Below are 26,901 nucleotides of genomic sequence, written 5' to 3'. Positions count from 1 at the left end.
CGTTGAAATCAACCGTATGTGATGCAATTGTCCCTCTGCTGTGTTGGCTTATTTGGTCATGAGCATGTGGGCCAATTCTTTTTTGGCCCCAGGTCCACCAATATGCAGACTTGACTTTAACATTTCCCAAAAGAAATGTTACATTCAGCTGTTTGTGATTTCCGTAGACTTTGACTTTCAAGGGACTTCAAGAGTAACCATTTCCCACTTTCCCATCGTGTAGCATTTTCCTCCTCAGCCCCAGAGGTATTTTTCAGAGCTGAGTGTGGTCTTTTTACTTAAAATTTTCTTCGCCCACAGTGCCAAGTGTCCCCTGATTCTTTCCAAAACATCTTCTCCAAATAGAACTTGTGAAGACCATAATTTTCTTTCTTTCACACTTAAGAGGGAAAGAAGAAGTTTAACGGAATGGCGTCCTTGGAATAAAGGGAGGAGTAAATGCAAAGCTGGTGGCTCATCACTCATCAGGCTAGATGCCGAGGAGCACTTGAGGCTGAAAGCGGAGGAGCTGCTCTGCGGGGGCTTACATTTTACTTTGAGAGACACCCAAGTCATTAGCATCCCACTGGTTCTAAGCTGTAGAAACTAAACAGTGAGGTGCGAAGTTCCTATCCAGAGAAGGTAAAATTCTTCTTTGGTAAAGAACACCGGAACAGCTTTTATCCTAATATGCTGTGTTCCATAAAGGCAGAAGTAAATTCATATTAAAATGCTGGCAGAAATGAAATGCTTTAGAAAAGATTCTAAACCTAAATACCCAATGCTGCCTGCCATCTAAAATAAAGGGAAAGCTAAAAAAAAAAAAAAAAAAAAAAATGAAGAAGCCTGGCTTGCTTCTGATGTTTTATTTTTAGGTTTTAAAGTTGTTACGTGACATCAGAAGTATTCATTGCTTTCACATTTCTCTTTAGAATGAGAGATGGTGCCTAAAAACTGGACAATTTATAATAACTTCATATTCTGTTTTAGGGGGAAAAAATCTCTCCTATGTCAGTTGTTCTTTGGGAATGGTAAGATGATTTCAAGCTCCTCAAAATATTCAGAAAAATTTAAAGAACCTATTTGTTTTGATTGGTACAGTCTCACTGGCACGAAAGGTGTCATTTTTAGTCTGTGGCAGACTGCCAGTCAGAAAGAATGTTTTCCTAATATTTAGGTCAAGGTTTGAAATAGTCACTTTTGTTTCTTTTGGGGGTCTTCTTCAGGCAGTAAAATAGATAATTTCATTCAATTCTAAATATTCACGACGGTTTTTTAATAATTATTACTTATTGTGGAAAATTAGGCTCCTCTTACCATTCCACCCTTGTGTGATCTGGCAAGAGCTCAGAAATCAAGCACTGACTCTCCTGCTTATTTCTAGAGTTTTAGAGATTTTATAGAAGTAAAGTTGCCTTCGAAAAGTGACCAAAAGATACTGTGTTGACTCTGGTGTATGAAGTCAGGAGGCCTTATATTGTGTGTCCAGAATGAGACAGCTCCACTTGATGTGTGAAGAGACACTGTCAACATATAAGTCAGGAAAGATGAATATGTGGAATCACCATCCCTCTTGCCCTTTGTGGGTTTCTCCGTCAGGATAGCCTAGGTCACGCTCTAACGACAACCTCCCGAATCTCAGGGGCCTAACAGAACAAAAGCTTAATTCTCATTCATGTTGAATTTCAACAAAGGTTGGTAGGGGAGTCTTTTTGTCCTAATCACTTAAGGCCCCATCGTGAGACACACTTCCAGAAACATGGAGGTGGGGAGAAGTGAAGTCTGCAGTCTTGCACCAGGAATTAAATGCTGTAATTCGGAAGTGACCACATCTTTTGTCTCCCATCTCATTGGCCAGAAATAGTCATCTGACCTCACTGAAACAAAAAGGGACTGGAAAATTTGGTCTTGTAAAAATGGGGAGAAGCCGATATAGTTGAGCCAGAATGTTAATGAATGTGGTCTTTCCTGTCCTACTGATCATCAATATTTGGATCACTCTTCCACATACACAAAACACACTCACCCATACCCCAGCGGGGAAAACCCAAAATTCCATTAAGTCATGATATCGAATTCAAGGTGCGTGAACTCTAGGTGGCATGTGGTAGTTTCCGTATCAAGTCTGAATGTTACTCTTTATGCAGATACCACAGCCCACAGTAGACAGTAGTGGGACTGGAACAAGTGAACTGCGATAAACTCTTAAATTTGGAAAAAGGGGTGAATGGGGGACAAGTAGTGGTCTCTGGGCCAAAGCCATTCTGAAATCTCGCTGAGTGGATACATGCTTCATACTCCCTGAGTGTGGAATTTGGGTTAGGCCATGATTCCACTCTGGAAATTCTTCTCTTGCTCATTGTCCGTATAGCTCCCGGGCATTCTTTTTCCATTATTCTCCTTTTCCGTATCTAGAATATATCCTTCTTGGAGGCTGAAAAGGTTATTCATTCAGTACACTATCTATGATCAACGTTTGGGACCAAAATTTTTAAAGTTCTGAACCATTCCAGTCTCTTTACTCTGGCTGGTGGCTAGTTAGCTGTTATAATTCACACATTTAATAGGCTTCTAATCTACTTTATTTCAGTCAGCTTACATGTGCTAATAGCCACACCGACAGTTTTTTCTAGACTCACTTTTTAGCGTTGCTATAATTCTCTGCTTTCTTGGTCCTATTCTTCTCTCCCTCTCTTTACTTAATTGTAGGTACTTTGGTCTATCAGACCACTTTTAGTTTCTTTTCCCTGAGCCAGTGTGTCTAGCTGAACGGGTTTATTGAATTCAACAGCCTTAACTGTTTTTTGTTGTTGTTGTTCTGAGGGACCTTAATCTGTTCAGAGATCCAAGGCTTGATTATTGATTTGGTCCTTGCAATAGAGCAGAGTTCTAATCAGCCTTTGTTACTTAAAGGTTTTAGTATTTGAGAATGAGACGTATGGTTTCTTCCATCCTCCAAGTTCCCATATTTCTGGATTTCTCTCTTCCCTTTCATGCTGGCTTTCCAACTGGCCGATTCTTTTCTAAGCTCATTTCTTTTTTATATTACTTTGTCAAATGCACTCAATAGTAACAGACATATGCTACTAATTTTGTTTTTCACACCCTTTTTAAAAAAACGACAAACTAATTAGGTACATTATCTGCCTTCCAAGCTATCACATGTGACAGTTTTACCAAATGTTTTTCCACTACATAATATGGATCACCATCCTTCTAATCTCTGATACTTATTTTCTAATTACCTGCCCCAAAACCAAAGCCATATATTTTAGATTGTGTTGTGGATTGTCTTTTTTTTTTTTCTTTTGACTATAGCAATGCTCCAGAATACCAACTCTGCATCAGTCAGGATAGACTATATGATGCCTATGTGGCAAAGTGCCTCTACATTTCGGAGGCCAAAACAACAAAATGTTACTCCTTGGTCATGCTACATGCCCGTGATGGGTCAACAAAAAGAGTGCTCAGGGTAGACACTCAGAGGGACCCAGACTGACAGCAACCACAAACTTTTTTTTTTTTTTTTAAGATTTATTTATTTCAGAGCGAGAGAGACACAGCACTTGTGGGAGGGGCAGAGGGAGAGAGAATCCCAGGTAGACGCTCTGCTCAGCACAGAGCTGGGTGGAGGGCTCCATCTCACGACCATGAGATCACAACCCGAGCGGGAATCTAGAGTCGGATGCTTAACCGACTGCGCCACTGAAGCACCCCAGCAGCCAACAACTTTATTGCTGGATGTCATGCCAGAGGAAAAGAGCTTTGAAGTGTCTTGAAATAGCAATTAAATTCTTGGTCCAGAAGTGTCCCTTTCATTCACAACTCAACCAGAACTAAGTATATGGCCCCACCCAACCACAAAGGAGCTTGGATGTTCAATCCTACGGTATGCTTGGAAGGCAGGAAGCCAAAAATGTACGATGAATAGCATTAATGATATCTAGTTGGTATTGAAAAAAAAGATGCTCATTCTTGAAAGATACACAAACGATAATGAAGATAATAATCTTCAAAAATCCAAACCCAGGGGTGCCTGGGTGCCTCAATCGGTCAAGCGCCTGCCTTCGGCTCAGGTCATGATCCCAGGATCCTGGGATTGAGTCCTGAATTGGGCTCTCTGCTCAGTGGGGAGCCTGCTTCTCCCTCTCCCTCTGTCTACCACTCTGCCTCCTTGTGCTCTCTTTGTCAAATAAATAAAATCTTAAAAAAAAAAAATCCACACCCAGATAATAATATTTTTATGTCCTCCTTTCCAATTTTTTTCCCCAACCATATATCACATTTCGTTTTGTGAATATAACCTATTTCTAGGGTTATTATTTCTCCATTGTAGGACATTAAGATTGTTTTCAATTTTTCACATTTATATGTGCTATGATGTATGTAAACCCTTTTATATCCTAGAATACAGATCTTTTTCTGCAATTCTAATCTCATTTCAAGGTGATAATTACTAGGTTGATAGGGTGAAGGATATAAATTTTTTTAAGGATCTTGATACATATGGTTACAATTGCTTTCCAGAAAGGTAGGCATCAGTGTGTACTTTTATTATAAGTATAGTAAGGGCTATTTTATTGCTCCCTTTCACCACTGAGTACTACTTTAAAAAATGATTTTCTTCTTATGCTATTTTTAGAAATCTTCACCATATATGCCACATCTTATGAAATTAAATAATTAACAAGATACAGATGAAATATCCAGTAATGGGTTTTATTTTTGTTTTTTGGTATCACAAATTAAAAACGTCCAGGAAAATGTCAACCAATGTGATTTTACTTAAGCTATGATTCAGAGCAAAGTACAGTGAGATGGGAGGCCTCATAACTGGGGCTGTAAGAGATTAAAATACTTTTTGGATGCAGTTTCTGTAATAAGCTGCTAGAATCATCTTGGCCACATTTGGAGTCATGCTTCCTCAAGGATTGTTTGGCACATTAGGGGAAGAAAAAATACTCCTTAACCCTCCTAGAGTCCCTGGCTGGGCCTGAAAATTAAACTGATATAACCAAATTAACGGGAGAAAAGCATAGAAATTTATTTAATATGAATTTTATGTGATATGGGAGCCTTTATAATGAGATGAAGACCCAAAAAATGCTTAAACCCGAGTGTTTTTACACTAAAGTTGATGAGTATATAGTCATAAAAAGTCGGAGATGATAGGACAAAGAGTGTTAGCTAAGCGTAGTAAACAAAGGGAAACAGCAAGGCCTGTCCATTCAGATTCCTTTCTGTGTCCTTTTGTCTTTGGAGGCAAGGCTATTCCTTTCTTCTGGATACAGGGAGGAATGAGGGTTACATAAAACACAAGAGGGTTTTATGACCCGCTTCCGGGAACGTCAGAAAGTCCTTGCACATGTCCTTTCTCTTTTTCCCTCCGTTTGAAGTATTCAGTATGCCAAGCGGCCATATTTTGGGGATAGCATTGTCCTGCGCCCCGTCAGCACGTACAAGCTGGAATAGTTGGAACATACGAGGTTAAGGGTCATTCTAAGTCAGGTTCCATGGCACACATGGGTAGACCTGCCTTCCTGACTCTAATCTCAGATCTTTCTTTATTCCCTGGAGAAGATCCCAGCTTGGATCATGGTGCTCATGTCCATTTACAGTTCATCTCTGTTCCCACCTCCAGCCCAAGGCACCTCTTTTCTCCTTTCTCTCTTCATGTGTTTGTCTTTTCTGGTTAAACAGAAGTATACAGCATATGATCTTTTGTGTCTGGTTTTTTTGCTTCCCTCGATGTTTTTGGGCTTCATCTTTGTATCATGTATTAGTATTTCATTCCTTTTTATTGGCGAGTAGTATTACATTGTATGTATATACTGCGTTTAGTTTATCCTTCGAGCAATTGTTGGTCATTTGGGTTATTTCTACTTCTTGGCCATTATATATAATGTTGTTATGAACATGTCAGTCTTAGTTTGGACATATGTTTTCATTTCTCTCGGCAAGTTATCTAGGAGTGAAATTTCCTGGCCATGTGGTAAATTTATGCTTAACTTTTTGAGAAACTGGTAAACTGTTTTAAAAAGTGGCTGTAACATTTTACTTTCCCACCAACAGTGTATGAGAGTTCTCCTTTCTCCACGTTCTTGACAACATGTTATTATCTGTCTTTTTTATTATAACCATTTCAGTCAGTGTGGAGTGGCATGTCATCGTGGTTTTAATTTGCATTTCTTTAATGACTAATGATGCTGAGTATATTTTCATGTGCATATTATCTGTTCATGTATCTTCTTTGAAAAAAATGTCTATTATTCAATTTTTTTGTTCATTTTTAAGTTCGGTCATCTTATTTTTGTGTTGTAATAGTTCTTTGTATATTGTAGATATAAATCTCTTATTAGATAAGTAATTTGCAAATATTTTCATGGTGTTCTTTGATTCTAGTGGGCTATATTAGAGTGTGCTAGGTGATATTGCTGAACAAAATTCAGTGGCTTAAAACATCAGAGCTTTATTTTTCATTCACATATATTTTGTTATGGGTCCAGGCAACTCTCTAATGCAAATGTGTTCTGCACATTGGCTCAGTGATGCACATTTCCTTCGATGCAGTCTTCTATGAGCACCAAGGCCAAGAAGAGAGCATTGAAGACTCTTGTGATGCCAGTGAAACACCTTCACCCAAATATGAGACATGTCAGTTCTCTGCACTTTCATTGCCTGAATAAATGATATGGCCTTGCCTAAATCAAAGGCTGAGGAAGGGCAATCCCTCCAGGTACCTGAATTAAGAACATCAAGCAACATTGGTGAGCAGTACTAATGTCTACCATGTGGGGGGAGACAAGTGAGAAAAAAATAAATATATGAAGATATTTTTAGAAAAAGGTGATGCTATTAAGACATAATGACAGGGTGATAGTTTAAAAACTGGGGGACTAATTTAAACTGAGTAATCAGAAGCAGTCTCTCTGAAGAGGGTCATTTGAGCTAAGGCTCCAGTCACAGCGAGGAGTCAGTAAAGTGAAGATCAGGGAGGAGCTGTTCAAGCCTGGACAGAGAACCAACGGCAAGGGGCGCCTGGGTGGCTCAGGTGGTTTAGCATCTGCCTTTGGCTCAGGTCATGATCCCAGGGTCCTGGGATTTGGCTCCCATGTCAGGCTTCCTGCTCAGCGGGGAGTCTGCTTCTCCCTCTCCCTCTGCTGCTCCCCCTGCTTGTGCTCTCTCTCTCTGTCAAAAAAAAAAAAAAAAAAAAAAAAAAACAAAGGGAAGAAAAGACCCCAGTAGATGGCTTGTTGTGTGGTCAGAACAGGGGGAGTGAGGACAGTTTAGGGGGTCTAGCCAGAGAAAGCAGATCAAGGCCATTTTGGTTTTCGGGTGAGAAATGTAAATTTTATTCAAAGTGCAATGGGAACTTAAAGTAAAAATAAGTAAATAAAAAATAAAACAAATGTACAGTATTTTAAAAAGTGCAATGGGAAAACAACAGTGTTTAAACAAGAGCAAACCTGATTTACATTAAAAAAGAATTGTTCAGTGTGTGGTATCCAGAATGAATTGAAGGGGAACAAGGCTGGATGCAGACTTGATCTGGCTGGTGAAAGTGGAGTTGGAGAGAGTGTCTGTTTATGGGATGTACTAACAGAGCTAAGGAAAAGAGGAATCACTGAAGACAAGTGATTCATGAGCTTGGGCTCCTGGGTGGGTGGTGGTATTATTTACTGAGAGGGAAGAAAGGGTAGAAGGAGAGTTTTGCTTGGTCTTGTTAAATTTCATGTGCTTATTACACATACAAGCGGGCATTTAGGTGTAGGAATATGAAGATAAAGTCTGAGCTGGGGAATTACATATAGATTTACCTCATCCTGTTTAAAATCTTCATTGTCTTGGGCCCTGTAGATGTGCGATCAGCCATATAATTATAGTAGGTCTACTCATGGATTAACTGAATGAAAAAACTTTATAAAAAATTACACATATTAGGGGTGTCTGGGTGGCTCAGTCGTTAAGCGTCTGCCTTGGGCTCAGGAGGTGATCCCAGAGTCTTGGGATCGAGCCCCCCATCGGGCTCCCTGCTCCGCTGGGAGCCTGCTTCTTCCCCTCCCAAAACCCCCGCTTGTGTTCCCTCTCTCCCTGGTTGCCTCTGTCAAATAAATAAATAAAATCTTTAAAAAAAATTACACATATTAAAGCAATGCACGGTTGAAATTTGTGTACAATATCTTCATTCCACTTGTGCACTATAACTTCACTTCTGAAAGTGGAACTGCTAAGTCTATGCATTTTCACACTTCTTTATCACTTTACATTTTGAAACGGACCAAAATTCTTAGAAATGTTTGCATCTATCTCTGCTTGCAGCAACACGGATGCTTCCTCACGCTCTGGCTAACACTGGTATTACTACACTTTTTAATTTTTACCAATCTAATCGTGGAAAAAAGGGATCTCATAATGATTTCGATTTGTATTTCTTAGGAGTGGAGCCAAACTTCCTCGTTTGCCAGCCATTTGCCTTTCTTCTTCATGCTCTCTCTTGACTTCAAAGCCGTGTATGCAGATTACTTGTGCCCCCCTAGGTGCCAGACTCTGGAGTCGGAAGGTGGACAAGATGGTGAGCTCTCTGTTGACAGGGACCCTACGCTTTTCAACCCGTGCCCTGCGCACCTGACCGCCGCGCGCCTGGCCCTGGGCAGGCAGGCGAGGAAGGGGAGAAACAGGTGTGGTGTGGTGAGAAGTCCCACGACTGGGGAGCTGACGCCGCAGAAGGGACGGTCCAGAGAGCCACTGAGCACGGGACAGACACAGCACCCTGAGAGTTCCCGAATTACTGCCGGGGATTCCTGCTGGCCCCTCTCCAGCGCCGTTTCAAAAGTTGTGAAACTACCGAGGCAGCAGCCGGCCCAGGTCGGGGCTTCAGCCCGGAGGCCAAGAGGCGCAGAGAGCGCAGCGGGAGGGGGTGGAGGGGCCGTCCTTTTCTGGCAAGGTCTCCAGGCTAGCCGCCGCCAAGAACTGAAAGCAAAACCTGCCTGCCGGGCCCCGCCCTGTGGCCCGCGCTGTGCTCGATTTGGGTCCTCCCGCCGCCGAAGGCGCGTCTCTCCTCTGCCATGGCAAGTTGCTTTTGTTTTGCGTTTTGCGGGGCAGGGTCGTTCCCGCCCGGTTACCTCGGTCCCGCAGAAGGGCGCGGAGCGGGGCGGGCGGGGGTGCGGAGCTGTCCCGGGCGGCGTGCGGAGGAGCCCGGTGCTGGCGGAGAGCCACCTGCCGCGGAGGCCGACGGCCGCGGACCTGGCCCTGACTTCTCTCGCACCTGCTCCTGTGGCAGTGCTGCGCGCGCTTGAAATTCGTAGTGGGCTGGGTGAGAGAGGCGCCACTCCAGGGGCCTCCCGCACCCAGTGTCTCATGGTCAGGGACACAGCTGTCACGTCGAGGAGTCGCTTCACAGGCTTAACTGTTGCCTCCCCCTTCTTGGGAACAAGAGCGGAGAGAATTACCCAGAAATGGAGGCCACTGTTTCCTTTTGAAAAGGGCCAGCAAGAAGGATTCGAGCCAAGGATTCAAGTTGGGAAGGCATCCTGATGTCTTGTCTGCATTAGTGGGAATCCTCTCTTGTGGCCTTAGTTCTTTCTCCAGGCACAAAGGGCTCTGTGTTTTCACCATCCGTGCTGGCTAGCAAGAACCATGAGCAAGGTCAAGGTTGAGCCTTCCGGGTTCTTTCCAACGAGGGCTTGAAAGCGGTGGCAGGGCCTTTAACTGCTAGGTCCCGGAAATGCCAAAGCATTCGTGAGATTCCAGTACAGATTTTGTTTATTGGCAGCAGTAAAGGCAATGTCAATGAAAATAAACAACTAATTTTTTTTAAAAAAGAGATACACGTGAATGCAAGGAATAAATCTAATAATTTCTCTCTTTGCCTTATTTACAAAAAAAAACTCACCATGGTTTTTTTTTTTTTTCATAGCTTTTTGCTTTCTGACACTATGGTCAAAATTGTCTTAAAATTTATCATTGATACTGGGAAAATGCCATCACCTTAATAACTCTTGGCCAAAATGCTGCTCTTGTTTCAAAGCCCTGTACCTCTGTGGTAACTCTTGAAGGGGTTATTTATTTTTTTTTTAAGATTTTTAAGAAATTTATTTGACAGAGAGAGACACAGCGAGAGAGGGAACACAAGCAGGGAGAGTGTGAGAGGGACAAACAGGTTTCCTGCTGAGCAGGGAGCTGGATGCCAGGCTGGATCCCAGGGCCCTGAGACCTGGATCATGACCTGAGCTGAGGGCAGACGCTTAACGACTGAGCCACCCAGGCACCCCTGGAGGGGTTATTTCTTTTTTTTTTTTCTTTTCTTTTTTTTTAAAGATTTATTTATTTATTTATTCGACAGAGATAGAGACAGCCAGCGAGAGAAGGAACACAGGCAGGGGGAGCGGGAGAGGAAGAAGCAGGCTCATAGCGGAGGAGCCTGATGTGGGGCTCGATCCCATAACGCCGGGATCACGCCCTGAGCCGAAGGCAGACGCTTAACCGCTGTGCCACCCAGGCGCCCCTGGAGGGGTTATTTCTAAGACGTCTTCTTCTTCTTCTTCTTCTTCTTCTTCTTCTTCTTCTTCTTCTTCTTCTTCTTCTTCTTTTTTAATGTTGGATAGAAGAGATTAATAGCTGTCAGGGAGAATTCCTTTGAGTTCAAAGATAAATTAAATGCAGACACTTGAATAAAGAAATATGGCGTTAGTATTGATGAGGGCAGAGGTGGAGTAAGATTTTCTGAATTTAAATTGATTGTTTTTCTTTGATATTGATGAAAGGCAAAAAGAAAGCTAATTGACTAACCATGTAACCATTGAGATTGGTGTGGACCATTACAGCCAGTGTTGTATAGAGACAACTGTGAAGTAAAATGGCTGGAAAATCTCATGTCATTTCTTTTCCTCTGCTAGGAAGAACTGTTTTGGGATTATTACATCATACCGATCTATCCTAGGATGGAGGAACACATATATTTTTACTGTTTCCGACAAAATCTAGTTGTGAATATTTTAAGAAACTCTGTTTTCCTCCATTTGAAAGTATCTTTTGTAACAAATACTCAATAGATTATTATGAATTTCATTTTCAGGAGACACTCCCTTTGTTTTATATGTCTCAACATGAGCCATTTTCATCCCCTGCCCTTCTGTCCCTTTGCTGTTGGTGTGAACTCGTCTTTTGCATTTTTAATTAAATTTGACCATTAATTAAAATTTGACCTCAGCCTTTTTTATTCTTTTACTTTCATTTTAAGGTGCCACTGGGATGGACAAGATGTTGTGTACCTAGACTGTTTTCTTGAGCTGGGAGGTCAGAAGTAGCCTGCTTGTCCCCAGTGAAGTCCTATTCTGAGTAGAGAGCCCTCTGAACTGACAGCCCCAAGCATCTTTGTGATCTGTTAGCCCTAACTCAGGCCCATGAGATAGCCTGTCCCCCCCGGGGGTAATTTAGGGTAGATTGAGTCTGAGCTATGGTATAATCAGCTGGACTACCTGTGTGAGCCCTGGGAGCAGCTTATGGCTCACTTCCCCAAATGGGCCAGGGAACAAATCAAAACATTGAAATAGAAGCCCCTTACCTGGAGAATATAAGTTCAGAGAGAGTGAGCTCAGGGAAGGATCCACTTGTAGCTGGTACTCTGTGCTCAGGATGGTGGCAGGGTCTGCAATAGCATATGCTCCCAGTAGTTGAATTCCATCTCAAATATGTGCAGGAAGGCAGGATTTACTCCATTGCAGCCCCAGTATGGTTCCTGTTTTTTAAATATTTTTTATGGTGTCTTTTTTCTAATTCTGACCAAAAAAGTAGGAGATGTGTTTCTTACTGGCTTATGTACTTCGGACTCTACAATCAACAAGACATACAGCCATCTCCAAACTACCATGTTTTGTGGTTAGCCTGATTTGTTTTTAAACTTAAATTTTTAAAATTTATATCTCTGATCTCTTCCTTTGTGACTGCCATTACTTTTAGGCCTTTCCAAAAATCAGACAAATATTAACCAGTGCTTTCCATTTATAAAAAAAATTAAGAGTCCACTTTTTACCTTTAACCCTCAAGTTCATGTGGTATATGATGTGAGGCAAAGATCTATCCTTAATTTTTTTTTTCAAGTATCTAATCAACTGTACTAGCACCGTTATTGAATAAAATAGCCTCTCCCCCACTGGTGTGTGATGATGTCTTTATTAAGTTGAACCTTATTTTTCTATTTAAAAAGTATCCTACTGTTTCTCTTGCAGGCATCAGTTTTGAAAGGCAAGGAACCCGAAACATCTGAAAGAACAGCTGCAGCTACTGGTCATTCGGTCGGCCTTCTTAATGATCAATTACTGACCACAGTAGTGAAGACTCACTTCCAAGATATTGAGAATGAAGGCGGAGTTGTTGAAAATGTGATATATCCAACAAGAAGCAGGAGAGTTGCAAATGTGACCTTCAAAGAAAAAAAAGGTATTTCCAAATCAAATTTTGTAATCTTAGAAATACTTCTGCAATGAAATTAAAAACTGAATTTCATTAAGATGATTCATGGGATTGGTAAAGTTTAAAGTAGCTTTTTGAAAATATTATTCTATTCTGAATATAAAAGTGGTACAATATTGCATTAACAAGAATATATGTGAAAATGGTTCATGATAAAGTTGGTAGTAACTGCCAAATTCTTGAAGACTTCTTTCCTTCTATATTTGGAATCTGTCTAGATCTTGGGAAAAAAAGTGATACATTTTATTGTAGAAAGCTTGTAAAATATAGGAAAAAAATCCCATAAAAATAATCTATAATCTCACAAGCAAGATGACTGCTTTGGGAATTTTCAAGTGGCTTCAGCAATATAATCATACCATTTGCTTCTCTCTGTTCAAACCAATGAAAGGATATTTTAATACAGAATTGGCTTAATCACTGATAACGTTGGACTGGAGATATGGCTTGGATCTGAGATCACATTGAGCCATTCTCTTCCTCACCTCCATCCCTGACATGGGTGAGGACACTGGATCTGTAGAACATATTCATCCCTTTAGGCTTCTGGAGAGGGGCAGTCTCCTTTACAGTTCGGTGACTGGCAAAAATAAATTGCCAGAGAAAGATGAGTCTCCATGCCAGCATCTTGGCGGTCAAATACCACGTGGTATTGGGAGCAGAAGAAAAGACCTTGCTTTGCTTGAGGGAAGATAGGGTCTAGAGAGAGACGTAAGAGACTCTGGATTATCAGAGCACCTTTCCTTCTCAATGGGGACGCTCAGGTAGGGATGCCAGGAAGGGCTCCTTATTATTTCTCTCAGGGGATTGTAGTGTTTTTGGAAGTTAATTTTTCAAACGTTGAACTGGTAACTCAGAGAGAGAATGAGAAGGCTCATTCCTTCATTTGTTCACAAATATTTGTGAGTGCTTATTATTTGCCAGGCCCCATTCTAGGCCTTCCAGATACAACAGTAAGTGAAATAGGCAAAATATTTTCTTTCCTGAAGCATACATCTGTGCAGGAGGACAGATAATAAAAAAGCAAATAAATGAATATATATTGCATTGGGTGTTTTATTAATTTGTATGTTTATACCTTATTTGTATATTCATATTTGTTTATGTTTATATATTTATTTGTGGATATTAACATATAATATGAGTGCTATGAAAAAATATAAAACAGAATAAAGGGATAGAATGTGATGAAGAGGGCTCTTTTATTAGATAGAGTGGGTAGGGAAATATTCTCTTTAGGTGACATTTGAACAGAGCCCTGAATGAGGTAAGGGAATATGCAGATAAGGGGCAAGAACGTTCTAGGGCAAGGGAAAGACTGGGAAAACTTCTCTGAGAAGGTATCATGCTGGGCATCTTGAAGATAGCAAGGTGGCCGGAGTAGCCAGAGCAGAGCGAGTAGGGGGGAGGGTAAAAGGAGATGTGGTCAGATGGGTAGCTATGGGCCAGTTTATATCAAGCAGGCTATAGGTCAAGGCAAGATGTCTGGATTTTATTCTGGGTGAGAAGGAGGGTTTTGAGCAGATAACTGGCAAAGTGTGGCTGCCTTTTCTCAGGTGGTCACTCTGGCAGTGGTGTGGAGAGCCGGAGCCAGTAGTCGTTGCTGGTTTTGACTAGGGTGTTAACAGGCTGGTGACTGAGAACTGGTGGACATTAGGGATTTGCTGACAGATTAGGTGTCATATTCTAAGATGTGGAACACTAGAGGAAGAGTACTTTTGGAAGGGGGATAGTTATCAAGAGTTGAATTTTGGTTATTAAGATGTTTATTTGGACAATGAAGTAGAGATTTCCATACGCAAAGGAAAGTCAAGGCCAAAGACAGAATTTGCAAGTGATCCATCTAGAGATGGTGTCTAAAGCTGTGGGATTGTCAAGATCAACCCTTGGCTGGGTGTATGTTTGTTAAGAGGTGCAAGGCCTGAGGCATGCCAACATCTAGAGAATGGAAGGAGAAAGAAAATTAGCAAAGGACACGGTGAATTCTGAGGAAAACCTGGATAGTGTGGTATCCTGGATTCAAGAAGGTGGTCTCCTCATGGCCATAATTAACAAAGGGAGAATTTTCTTTGAGGTTTCTGTTTTCTACTCATATATATATGTATACATTTGTGTGTTTTAAAAATATGATTAGGATCATATGTACACATAAAATGAATTTTAAAGTACAAGGGAAAACTATTTAAATATTGAATTTAAAGGAAAAATGCAGGAAAAAAATCAGGTGTGCAAAATAATAGAGTTGAAGATTTCTATTATTAATAATTAAAGTAATTATGAGTGTGTCATCCCACAAACACTTCTGATGGCAGTGTTTCCACTTAGGTGCAGAGAATGTCAACAGAAAACAGGAACACTATCAGGCAGAGAAGTTTGGAACTGCTCAGTTCACAGACTCTCATTTCAGTGAAAAGGTAAGGTGTGATACTGACAGTCCTGGATCCTGTTTGTTTCTTTCTTTCTTTGAGATTTTATTTATTTATTTGAAAGAGAGAGAGTGAGTGAGAGAGAGAGAGCATGAGCAGGAGAAGGGGCAGAGAGACAAGCAGACTCCCCAATGAGCAGGGAGCCCACTGAGCAGGGAGCCGGACGCAGGGCTCAGTCCCAGGACCCTGGGATCATGACCTGAGCTGAAGGCAGCCACTTAACCAACTGAACCACCGAGGTGCCCCTGGATCCTGTTTCTTCTGTGTGTTCCCTACATAGGAGACACAATGCACTCTCATCACGTGATTCCTACCAAAGAAAAGGCAAACTTGCTAACCCGAGTCAGTGTTAAATGCCAAATCTGTGTCTTGAAATTTTTTGCTTATTGCCTGGTCTATTTTATGTTTCTGTGTATTCCTCTTGGTGCTTTCAAAGTAACAAGGAGCTTTTATGCTCATATGGAGGATGTCAGGTATCTACCTAAAGACTTATTTGGGGACAAAAACCCAGTTAAGATGAACATGAAAAAGGAGCTTTTAAAGAGGCAGGAAAAAGTTAAAATTCATTGGTTTAAAACTATTCACTAAGAAACTCGGGATTCTGGGCAGCCATCTGATGAACTTCACTAGAGGCGCTCTCTAGGGAGACCCCTGTCCACAGAGAAGAGTCAGAACAGAGTGTATCTGTACATAGTAACAATGTATGGCTTCTGCTTAAGGCTTTGTTTCAAATAACATTCTGTTTCTAAATAATTGACTATCTCTGTTTTGGGAAATGCAGTGAGGGACTGTGACAAGCTCAAACTGAACGTTGTGGCCTCGATGGGGTTGTGGGATCCCTTTGATGGGCTGCTATGGTGCAAGAAACCAGTCTGTGCTGGGTGGTTGGGGCTTGGCTTGGGGTAACTGCTGTGGAGACAGAAAACGTGGCAGAAAAAGAATGTGTTTATGTAGTCTGCTCCACTAGCCAGTGCTGTGTTAATTTCTCTCTGTTTAATTTTAGGTCTTCAGCTCTGTAAAAGCTGTCCTCGATCTTTCTGTTTTTCGGAGGCAAGTCCCTCTAGAAAGTCTGGTAATGGACCTAAAAAGGAAAATCCCAACTTTATGCTTCAGTCCTTTGGAATCCAATGGAAGAATCTCCGTCCAAGGATCATTTCTGGCTATTCAGAAGCTCAAAGAATCTTTGCTATTAAAAGCAAGTTCTCTTTCAGAAAAAAAAAGGAATTGTATCAGTGAGGGGAAAAGGTGGACTAGGCAGGACCCCAGAAGGCATCTCCAGAAAAGTAACTCCTCGGCATCGCTCGGGTCCTCAGTAGCTGAGGCCGCGAGGAAAGGAGAAACGCTTGTTCTCGACACAGATATTTTCCTTTACCTCAAAAAGAGCAGATTTTATGAAAGCACATTGAAAAACTGTCATGTTTTCTGTGAGGAAAGAGTGGATGGTGAAATTACCACAATTTGTATAAAAAATGCTCAAGAATGTTCTCATCCAAACAATGAAAAGGTTGTAAAAGCACTTTTTGAGAAATATTCACTAGCTCTTCACTTTGAGCTTAGAAAGGAGACACTTATTTTGAAAGGAAAGGAAAGTAGAGATAAAAGAAATACTAAGTTGGCATGTGAACAACTAAGTTCGAGGTTCCCTCAGGTTCTGCTTCATTTTTATGAGACACACATTGACATTATAGGATCTTCTTCTGAGGTAGCCTTGTTTAAAAAAGAGGTAATGGAATTAATAAGGTTTAAAAGTTAGGTGATGAGATCTCAGCAGTAGTAATGACAATGGCAGTTATTTTCCCTCACTGAGTAGTGACGATGCTGTGTCTGATGCCAGCTTTACACACATTATCTCTTTTAATCCTCGAAACCATCCTCAGAGCAGGCGTTGCTATCCTCATGTTGTAGTGGAAGAACCTAGGATTTGGAGAGGTTAAAGCTTTTGTCTGGAGTTATCCAGTGGGCAAGGAATGGGGCTGGGGTTAAACTCGGCCTATCTGACTACAAAAATAATATTTAAGGCTTTAAACTTTGAAAAAAAACTCATTAAAATTTGAAGAAATCTCACTTTCTCCGCACCCCCAAATTCTTAGAAAGAGAAGTAGCCTTAATTGTAACATAGAAGAAGTTTGGATGATCATTCTGACATTGGGAATTTCGTAGCATTTACAAAGTTTGTGTTGACTCCAAATAGAATTAGAATGCTGGCAAAACTCACTGAGAAGCAACTTAGATTGAAAGTACTTCTGAAGCACATAATCATTACGTGACTAAATCCAATTGGTACAAGACTACTGGACCATATGGGACCTTTTTATTGTTGCTTATTAAGTACATACATAAATTGTTGGTTCTGTTAGAATTATGAAGAATTACATATAGTGTCTTTTTTCTTTATTCCCCCCCTTTATTTTATAATTGTGCGGTTAAAGTAATAGCATTTGAGGAAAAAAAATCATGGATGTTTCCTTAAAGATGACAGAAGGATTTGAAAATTCATTACTGAAGAAAGGAAATGAGAACTTGTAAGTCATTTGGTTGTCTATGACTCCCCTGGATTTATGGGATAGTTTTAAGTGCTTGGGGCATATTGTCCTAGGATAATAAAATGTATACATCTTGCTTATCTCAAAGTAAATAAATGTGATCATGATGACGTGAACTGTTTATATCAAAAGAAAAGCATAAGACAAATCTCTCTATATGCTTTCATTTTTCTTAGCCATCTAAATCCCAAATATTTCCATATTTTAAAATACGATATTTCATTGTTGTTCGAATAAACTTTTTTTTTTTTTTTTTGCTCACGGCAAGCTGCTGTTTATATCAAGTACTTAATAAGATGTCTTTAAATTAAAAGGTGCTTATTTTTATTTTGCTTCGAGGAGTTTGTCTCAGTCTGGGTCCAATCAGGAGGGAGAAGGCGCACGGCAATTTGAATAGGGAGAGTTTAATATAAAGAATTGTTAACTATAATAGGGGATTGGAATAATGAGGGATTGGCTAGTAAGAAATAAAGAGAACTCTAAAAAAATATAGGAATAGCAGATCTAAGACAATTTAGATAGAGCACCCATGGAAGAGTCCCCCACCCTCCGTCCCAGGACTGAGAACTTGCTGGAAGGTTTGTGTAAGGGGATCTTGCTGGAAATCCATCCTCTAGGTTGCTGGAGGAAACTGTTCAGAGGAATTGTCTTACCAGAGACAGTCCACTACACAAAGCCCTCAGGGAGTTGCTGGGGGAAGCTGCTAGCGGCTGGGTGCTGCCGGCCATTATGCTCTTACAAGCCCTGAATGCTGGGGAGGCCTTGTGTGCCAGGGGCTGGACACGTGAGCAACTGCTCATGCTGCATGAGCCTAATGTTGGAGAAGCTGCCCATGCTGCAGAAGCTGGGTACTGGGATTAGCTTCCTCTATGGAAAAACTGGATCCCTAATAGCCTGTCAATTGAACAATTTGAAGTAGGAACAAGACTACTCTTGCAGTGTCTCTCCAGCGCCCTCTACTGAGAAAATTTAGCATCCTATCAGCCACAGAGGAAAAACCTTGAAGGGTCCCAGATTCATTTTTCACCTACTAGGCACATGGGATGAATTTAAAGCAGAGTCAATAAATTGATGCCTGACAGAGTTTAGTTTGATACATACTAAGGCTTTCATCATTATCACAAATTTAATACCAACAGAATAGTCTTTAAACAAAGAGCCGGATTGGAAAAATGATGCTCATTCCATGATCTGATAGACATCAATTTACAAGTATGGACATAGCATCTTCTGATTGAGATGATGTATTTCAGATGTTTTTACATATTGTCATGCATTTTAGAGTTTAACAAGACTTTCCTTATAATAATCTAGTTGTATAATCAATTTCTATGTTTAATAAAAACCGGTATTTTTTCCAAAGTGGCAGTAGTGACTTTTATTAAAACTTATTTTTGAGGGTTACCGATGCCCAGGCAGATGATGCAAATTCCATTCTGTTATCAGGCCTACACCCTGTTTTAGGTCTGCCCCGGGAGAAAAACCTATCATTTAATTAGATAATAAGTTGATGTTTTTCAGACAGGCTGCAGGTAGTAAAGAGGGCCGGTATCCAGTTAAAAAAAAGAAGATGTAGGAGATTGAGATCAAGAGAGACAAAGGAGTAGAGGGGGAGAAAGGGTTCCAAGGCATTTAGTTAAGAAATGCATTCAGAAATACTTGTTGAGCTCATCCCCTGGGACAACCATTCTGCAGGGTTCTGGAGACAATGGTGGGATGTACAACAGAAAGGTTCACTGGTTTCCTAGAAGTCACTGGTTAGTCTGGCAGAGAAGGCAAACAAGCCATTACCTTAGTGCTTGCTACAGAAGGAGCTGGTGTAAGGTGGAGGGGACTGTCAATTCTTAGCAAGGATATGTTAACCATTTTCAAATTATTTGCATAATGTTCATAGAAAAAGATAATGAGCATGTGTCCCAGTTTTATTTGCCTTGTCGAGGAGTAAACGAACAGAATGACAATACTGGTTGAAAAAGAACAAGAGAAATAGAATTTAAAAATCAGTAGGGAAAAGCATGTTCATAAAGATTGCTAAACTAGAAACAAAGGTTATCAATATCCGATGAGCGTATAAAACTGTGATTTGGGGGGTTGTTTTCTCTGCTAGACAGAAAAAAATAATCATACTTTATCATGTTTTTTAGAAGTTAAAGTTCTAACTGTACTGAGTTGTAAAATGTCAGTGCCCCAATCAATTGTGGTATTAAGTGAAACGAAGTTACATTCCCCAAAAGAGATGACCCAATAGTGGGCTTATTGGAGCATTTCTAGCCAGACATTAAAAGGTCACAAAATTATTTTTTGCCTTATTTCTGTGTTTTGAGTGATTTTCTTTAACAGGGGTCAGAAGAAGCTTCCCAGAGGCTAAGAGCTGATGGATGGGTATTAGCCCAGTGAAGAGATGAGGAGGGAGGGCAAACAGCACTTGGTTTGGTAGGTGAATGCCAAGTTTAGGGATGGCTGAATTTTGGCAGCTTAGTTTTTACAAATCTTATTTGATGGACAGGATTCCTTGATTCCTCAATAAGAGAGCCACACACACAAAAGTGTAGAGGGAAGGAAATGTGTGATTTCCTTTGTGAATCTCTCCATACAAACCAATTATGGATTTTCCCAAAGATAGTAATTAAACCTATCAGTGCCTAGATTTAATTCTTCTAGAACCATTTCCTGGTGTAAATACTGGTCTAGGCAAATAAAAACTCTTTCAACTCCAGGGGACTCTCTTCCATATTCTCTGCCCACCCCTTCTCTTTCATCTTTCACTTCTTCCAAACTGAGTGATTCTAGGAAAGTTCCTTACCCTTCTAGCTTCAGTTCCTTACCCTTCTTACTCATCAGTGCTTAGCTGTAATCTGAACTTTGTACCTATTTTCACAGAGTTATTGTGAGTTTTAGAAATCATGGTAGGTAATAAATGTTTAAAAATAGTAGTCATTATTCTTAAGAACTTAATAATACCAAGACCCCAAGAAAAGCTTCCTCTGCTTGGAATGCCTCATCTCAGGGTGGGCACCAACATGTTACCAACATGAAAACCAGGCATTGTTTTGGACTTATCCCTCTTCTTTTTATTACCTTAGATCAGGCCTATGTCATTTCTTGCCTGGGTTAGTGGGTTGAATAGTATCCCCTCAAAATTCAGAATGTAACCTTATTTGGAAATAGGGTCTTTGCAGATGTGATTTGTTAAGATGACATCATGCCGGATTGGAGTGAGGCTTTAACCCAGGGACTGGTGTCCTTATAAGAAAGGCAGAGGACACTGAGATCAGAGGAGACAGGGGTGAAGTTCATGTGACAACGGAGGCAGAGGGTGGACTGATCAGCTGTAAGGAAGGAATGCTAGGGATGACTGGGAATCACCAGCACCCGAAAGAGGCAAGGAAGAATTCTTGCCAACCCCTTGGTTTTAGACTTCTGGCCTCCAGAACTGTGAAAGAATAAATTTCTGTTGTTTTAAGCCACCAACTTTGTGGCAATTTGTTATGGCAGCTCTAGGAAACCAATACACATGGCTGTCTTTCAAAAAAAGTTCCTGGGATCTTCTGATCTTTACAGGTGGTTTTGTGTGTGGGCCCCTGTTGTAAACTCTATACCCCCCTCTCTTGTGACAGCATTTCACAGTACATTTTGTTAGTTTCTCATCTTCCCTTCCGACTATGTGGTCTCCCTGAGGCCAGGAATTTTGTCTATTTCTACTTTATTTATTCTGTTTATAACACTATGTGTCTGGCACATAATAAACATTCCACAAATACCTATGAAATATATGAACAATTTTTGTGCTCCCCACAGAATTTATACAGGATTTTGTACTGAAATAAGCATCTCATAAATGTGTATTCATTGGTCCAGGAATTTTCTTTTTATGGTCTTCCCACTTGCCAACATCAAAATACTGATATTAATCTCTTACCCCTTTAGAATGTGTCTTCAGTTCCTATTTGTATTATTTCCTTCAATGTAGGAAATTCTGGCAAGAGAAAGTCAAGCAACAAGGTATCCCTCTCTTTTATATTCTTCTCATGCAGGTTGGTCAGTAATTGCTCCTAGCAGGAAGGCACTAAGCATATTCCTTAAAAGTGCCTGGGATGGTTCTTTCCATTTGTCTAGTTCTTGACTGGGTTTCACTAGGGAGACAAAAAGTCTCTTGCGATTTAATTAGATAGTTATGAAGATTTGCTGCATCTGTCTACTCTTGTATCTGGTTATTGTCAGCACTAGGAGGTCAATGGGGGGGATTTCTCAATGTTTATAAGCAGTTTACCCATTAATGCTTGAGATATTAAAACATTTAACCAGTAAAAAATACTATATAGCATATGTATATGTGTCACGACTATCCTGCAGTTAACATATTTCTAGCAATACTGAGAAAAACAGTAAGAGTAGAATATGCCTCCTTTTGATTTTCTATGAAATTTAATATTGGAGGAAATTAGTCTAACAAATATTTTATGGATTCAGATTATTACAAGAGTATTAACTTAAAAAATACGGTCTTTCGGGGGTTGGGTGGGAAGAGGGATATAGAATATAAAAAAGGCTTTTTTGTTGTTATGGGAGAAATCTGTTTAAATTAATAAGTGATTTCATGAAAGGAATAAAAAGAGCAAATGTAAAAAGAGTAGCACAATTTCCTTCTCTCATTGTATAAATGACCAAGCATTTTGGATCCTATCTCCATACCGTTCCCCGGATTTGTTTCCTCTTCTCCATTCTTTATGCCACTACCTTTGCTTTTGCTTCAGGCCTTTATTAATAATACGAGCAGCATGGTAAGGAAGATACTGCCTGATGTTACAAAATATTTCTTGTAAAAGAGATGCCCGCTGAAGTGGTATCCCCATTTGTACAGAGGTAGAACTGAAGCAGGGTTCATTGTTTCACTGAATAATTTTGGAAGGGGATATCAGAATTTTGTCCTGATGTTTTTCATCTCTGGGGGAAGAAGGAGTGATTTTTGTTCAGTGATTTTTTGACAATTGATGACTCTACCTCTTAATCCCCAAAGGGCTGAGCTCTGCCTTCATGTTAAAGTCACACTTTGTGACTCTGTAGCTTTCTACCTGCAGGATAACTTGGACCAGGTTAGATTAAATTCTGGTAGTTTTCAACTTCCACCCTTAATTTTTTTGCTGGGGCAGCATGATGGGGTGGGGGTGGAGTGTACTTCTGTAGTTCGTTCTTTGTGGTCAACAATGCCACACAGGAAATTGCTCTAAACCCTTTTAAGTACTCTATTATGTTTTATCACCTTGGAGTATAAGGTAAGATTACATTCTATTTAAATATTTAAATGAAAGCCTCCTATCATTATTTGTATGCATTTTTGAGACGTCTTTCTTTTTTCCCTGGGTCCTCTCTTTCTTTTAAGTCTGAAAGCGCTAGGAATACTTACTCAGCAGAAAGGTCACGGCTGAAGGAAAGAAACCTGGTAAACCTGCTCAGTTTTGCATGGGAACCCATCCTGGTTAACGAGTTGCCTCTAGTGGTGTCCTTTCATTATGTCACCCTAAATAAAGAGGTAAACCAAGGCAAGGTCAAATTTCTAGAAATTGACCTTACTCGGGAATAGTGGAGGAATTGCAATTTGGGAAATGCATGCTGAAGGAAGCTGCAGGACAGTCCCTTGTGGGTTCGGCGGTATTTATGGGCAAGGAGTGCAAAGAGGAGAAAGTCCTGCCAGAGTCCACGCTGTACGGGTATTGGCTTGATGATGGGGGGAGATTTTTCGTGGCTGTTTATTGGTCAGGGGATAAGTATCGGTCTTCTGTAAATCAGGCATTGGCGGGAAATCAGTTTCAGTTCTGTTCTGTTTTTCCGAGGGCGCATGCGTGGGACTCTTCCGGTATGCTGGGTTACATTTTCGATGGAAACCCTTTCACCAACCGCGTCTGTACCCGCCAGGTGCTCAAGCCCTGTGACTATCTATCTCCGATCTGGTAGTAGTTTCTGCAGGTGAAGAAAGAAGACTCTGCCCGGTGTTGTACTCAGCAGTACTCATGCCAAGGTAGGTCAGCCCCCCGGGGTGCGCCTCCGAGACACAGAGTTTTCGCCTCACAGATGCAGTCAGTTGTCAGTATTCGTTGGATTCTGTGTTTGTGAATTCCCCTACTTGATAACATTTATTTGTAACCCCATTCCCGGACCTCAGCGAAAGGTGGAAAAAATTTGAGTTGCGTGACCGGCATGCTCTCAGCATGTTCTGGAACAAGGTGAGGCGGCGCATTTCAGCATTTTGCTGTAAACGGGTGTCCTTTTCGCGGTGTTTAGTGCCATGTTTTTCACATTTCTGTGCATTTTGGCGATGATTTTGCTGTTGAAAGTGGCCCGGAGTGCAGTGTTGAGGTCCTGTCTGATGTGCGTGCAAGGAGGCTGTGACGTGCTTTGCCGAGAAAATACCGCGGCGATAAACTTCATTCAGGAGTGAGTTATGGTGCTGTTGGACATGAATTCAATGTTAATGAATCAACAGTAGACATGAAATAAAGCATCTTTAGGCGGAAATCCACATAAAACAAGGTTATGTATTGATGGGTTGACGAAAATGTGGTGACCAGAAGCTTGCGGGAATCCAACCCTGAATTTCCCCTCGGAGCGATGGCTCCCTGTTACTGAGAATCGGTGTTCGCAGCGACTTTGTAAGACATAACCACCACGAGTAAGGAGAACTGACTGTATATACAGCCATTTCCCTCAGATATGCCCATGATGCCGGGAAGGATGAGTCAGAAATTGTCGTTCTGTGAGACCTGGAAGGACCAGACTACCTCGTTTCCAAAGCCCTGCCCCTCTTGCTGTTCTCCAGGGGTTGGCACCGCCAGGGGGGTCTCTGTCTTCCTTGTCGCTGCCACTAGCCAGCGTGGCGCGGCGGTGGGGCTGTGGCAAGGGGGTGATAATCCAGGGGTGTGATGGTGCAACTCACCCTTGCCTCCTCATGCAGCCGTCCACCAGCCCCACTCCTGTGGTGCCAGATATGCAGAACATTCCTCGTTCTGACTTCAGAATGATTTGTAGTGGGAATATCTACTGTCTGGCTCTCATCCCTCCAACGTATAATTGCAAAAATAAAACAATCTGACACTGGTACATTTCCTAAAATCTGAGCTGTCCAGTTGTTGCCAAGGTCACTCTGATAGAGAGTGATATAAACATTAAAAACAGTTCTCTCTAGGTCCTGTTTATATCATTCCTAGAATAAAACCTGAGGCTTCACTGGGGAGTGAGGAGTAAATCAGCACTGCCCACAGTCAAGTCAGGTTTGAGCTGGGCTGGAGATTGAAATCGTGTTTAATCAAAAGTGTATTGGATTTTGTTGTTGAACCTTAGCTTTAGTGCAGAATCCAAAGGTGGCAATGTTTTCCTAAATTTGGTATTCTCTTGACATAGTCAGAAAGATTTCTCACATGTTTAAGAGACCAGTCTTGAATAACTAAGTTACAGCTATTTTGAGAATTTCTGTATGAGGGACTTTGGGGGTGTTCACCCAGTATTTAAGAGATAGGATTCAATTTATACCCTGCCTCCTTTTCACTTTAATTTAGCTTTCCTACTTCTTTCAGGAATGCATTTTTAAAAATGATTTGTGACAGAACAATAAGAATTTTTGAACATAAATAACAAAAATATCTTTAAAGCATTTTGGCAGGAAATGCATGCATATCCATATACTCATAGATGTGAAAATTATTCAAGGCAAACAAGTCTTGCTTAATTAGGTATGTCTTTACTTGCCCTTGCTTTCTTTTTTAAAATACCAGTCATAACATTTTGTATAATCAATTATTATTTTAAAATATATTAATTTAATATATGTAAATTATACGTAGTGTATACCCACCTTTTCTTGCTACCTGGTGCTATGTCCTAGTATTAAGAATTTTTGTTATCTGTGTACATGTTTTTCTTTCATTTTCTCTCGCTCTTCTGTTCCATTGTTCATCATCCTATGCAATGACAAAAGCAACTATAAGGCATCAGATTGCTTTTAGAGAAACCCCTGGTTACTCCCAAATACAGTAATGAATGAAATGTAACAGTAGCAGTTTAAAATAAAGGAGCTATTAAAACAGGGATATCTTGGAAACAGCAGCTAGATATTCTGGAATAAATGATGGTAATGCTACTTTGAATGGTGGACCACGACGTATTCCATGATAGAAAATATCACGAAGAACTGACTCTGGGGGCGCCTGGGTGGCACAGCGGTTATGTGTCTGCCTTCGGCTCAGGGCGTGATCCCTGCGTTCTGGGATGGAGCCCCACATCGGGCTCCTCCGCTAGGAGCCTGCTTCTTCTTCTCCCACTCCCCCTGCTTGTGTTCCCTCTCTCGCTGGCTGTCTCTACGTTATCTTTCATTATTAAAAGGAAGAAAATAATTCCACTTTTACTGTTGAGTAGTATGATGTAAGAAATACACAGCTACAAGGTTATATAATGGAACTATTTACATCAGGATTATTTTTCTGTTATAGTTGGTTTGAGTTCAGAGACAGCTACTGTCTGAATAAGCACTAGAGGGAGCCAGACCCCTATCTGATGAATTCTTCTTTGTCCCCGAGCTGGATGGAGCACAACCCTCGCCCACATTTAGATCAGCTTGTAAACTTGTGAGTTTAGTGCTCATCTCAGTCCACAGACGTGATTACATGAGTATCTGAGATTTAAAAACCACAGATTTTAGAGAGTCAACTGTTACACATTAAAAGGGATTTAAGAGACCTATTATCTAAATACAATCTATGGACCTTGTTTGGATCCTGATTCAAACAAACCAGCCTTAAAAAGATGTTTGTGGGACAACTAGGGAAATTTGAACAGGCACTAAATATAATATCATGGAACTGTTGTTAATTTTATTAGGTATGATGATGGTATCTTGGTAATGCTAAAAAACTCTTTAAATGCTATTAAAGATACATATGGAGGAATTTTGCATGAAATTATATGATGCCTATAATTCATTATAAAGTATTCTACAATAAAGAAAATGTGTGTATATGTGTGTGTTAGTAGATGAAACAAGATTGGTAACATCTTAATTGCTGAAACTGGGGTTCATTGTACTACTTGTTCTACTTTTTAAGCGTTTGAAAATTTCCATCAAAAGTAAAAAAACAAAACAAAACACACAGTATTTTCTTACAATTTATCCTTATGGTTTAGTTTATGATCATTTACTGTTAATGTGTATTTCTTAGTCAGGTATACAAGAAAATATCATCTTTTCCCCTGAAGGGTAGCAGATTATGCCACTCCAAACTGTGACTTTTGGAGGTTAGGACATTCCACCCCAAACATGCTGCTATGGTATATTGATTATTTTGAGCTGAAGGCGCTTGAAAAGCACCAAATGCAGGGAGAGGCTTTCTCTGAAATCCCCTAGCTGCCTAAAGGCACATTCTCCAAAAGGAACTCAGTTGTCATAAATCTCCTCCCCCCGAGTTTCATCAGCCAGGGAAGATTGACTCTTGTCA

At 40.7% G+C, this 26,901-nt stretch overlaps 1 protein-coding gene across 2 annotated transcripts; it reads left to right on the top strand.

Moving 5' to 3' along the window:
• The first annotated feature begins 73 nt into the window (after window positions 1-73).
• RBM43 (RNA binding motif protein 43) lies at window positions 74-18,781 on the top strand. 2 transcript variants are annotated; one of them, XM_057317589.1, is made up of 5 exons: window positions 74-6,746; window positions 8,416-9,047; window positions 12,207-12,417; window positions 14,776-14,864; window positions 15,880-18,781. In XM_057317589.1, the coding sequence occupies exons 2-5, from the start codon at window positions 9,045-9,047 to the stop codon at window positions 16,627-16,629; spliced, it is 1,053 nt and encodes a 350-aa protein (XP_057173572.1). In that variant the 5' UTR covers window positions 74-6,746; window positions 8,416-9,044; the 3' UTR covers window positions 16,630-18,781. The 2 variants fall into 2 exon arrangements, with proteins under 2 accessions (XP_057173572.1, XP_026348597.1); XM_026492812.4 differs by lacking the exon at window positions 74-6,746 and having other exon boundaries at window positions 8,382-9,047.
• The last annotated feature ends 8,120 nt before the right edge of the window (window positions 18,782-26,901 follow it).

Source organism: Ursus arctos, unplaced genomic scaffold (genome assembly GCF_023065955.2).
Source record: "Ursus arctos isolate Adak ecotype North America unplaced genomic scaffold, UrsArc2.0 scaffold_1, whole genome shotgun sequence".
Classification (NCBI taxonomy): domain Eukaryota; kingdom Metazoa; phylum Chordata; class Mammalia; order Carnivora; family Ursidae; genus Ursus; species Ursus arctos.
The sequence above is the reverse complement of the archived record's forward strand: the minus strand, read 5'-3'. Positions and strand labels throughout refer to the sequence as shown.

Coding starts and splice junctions, on each gene's coding strand:
- RBM43 (XM_057317589.1), top strand. Junction 12,418..14,775: donor GACCTTCAAAGAAAAAAAAG/GTATTTCCAAAT, acceptor GTTTCCACTTAG/GTGCAGAGAATGTCAACAGA. Junction 14,865..15,879: donor ACTCTCATTTCAGTGAAAAG/GTAAGGTGTGAT, acceptor GTTTAATTTTAG/GTCTTCAGCTCTGTAAAAGC.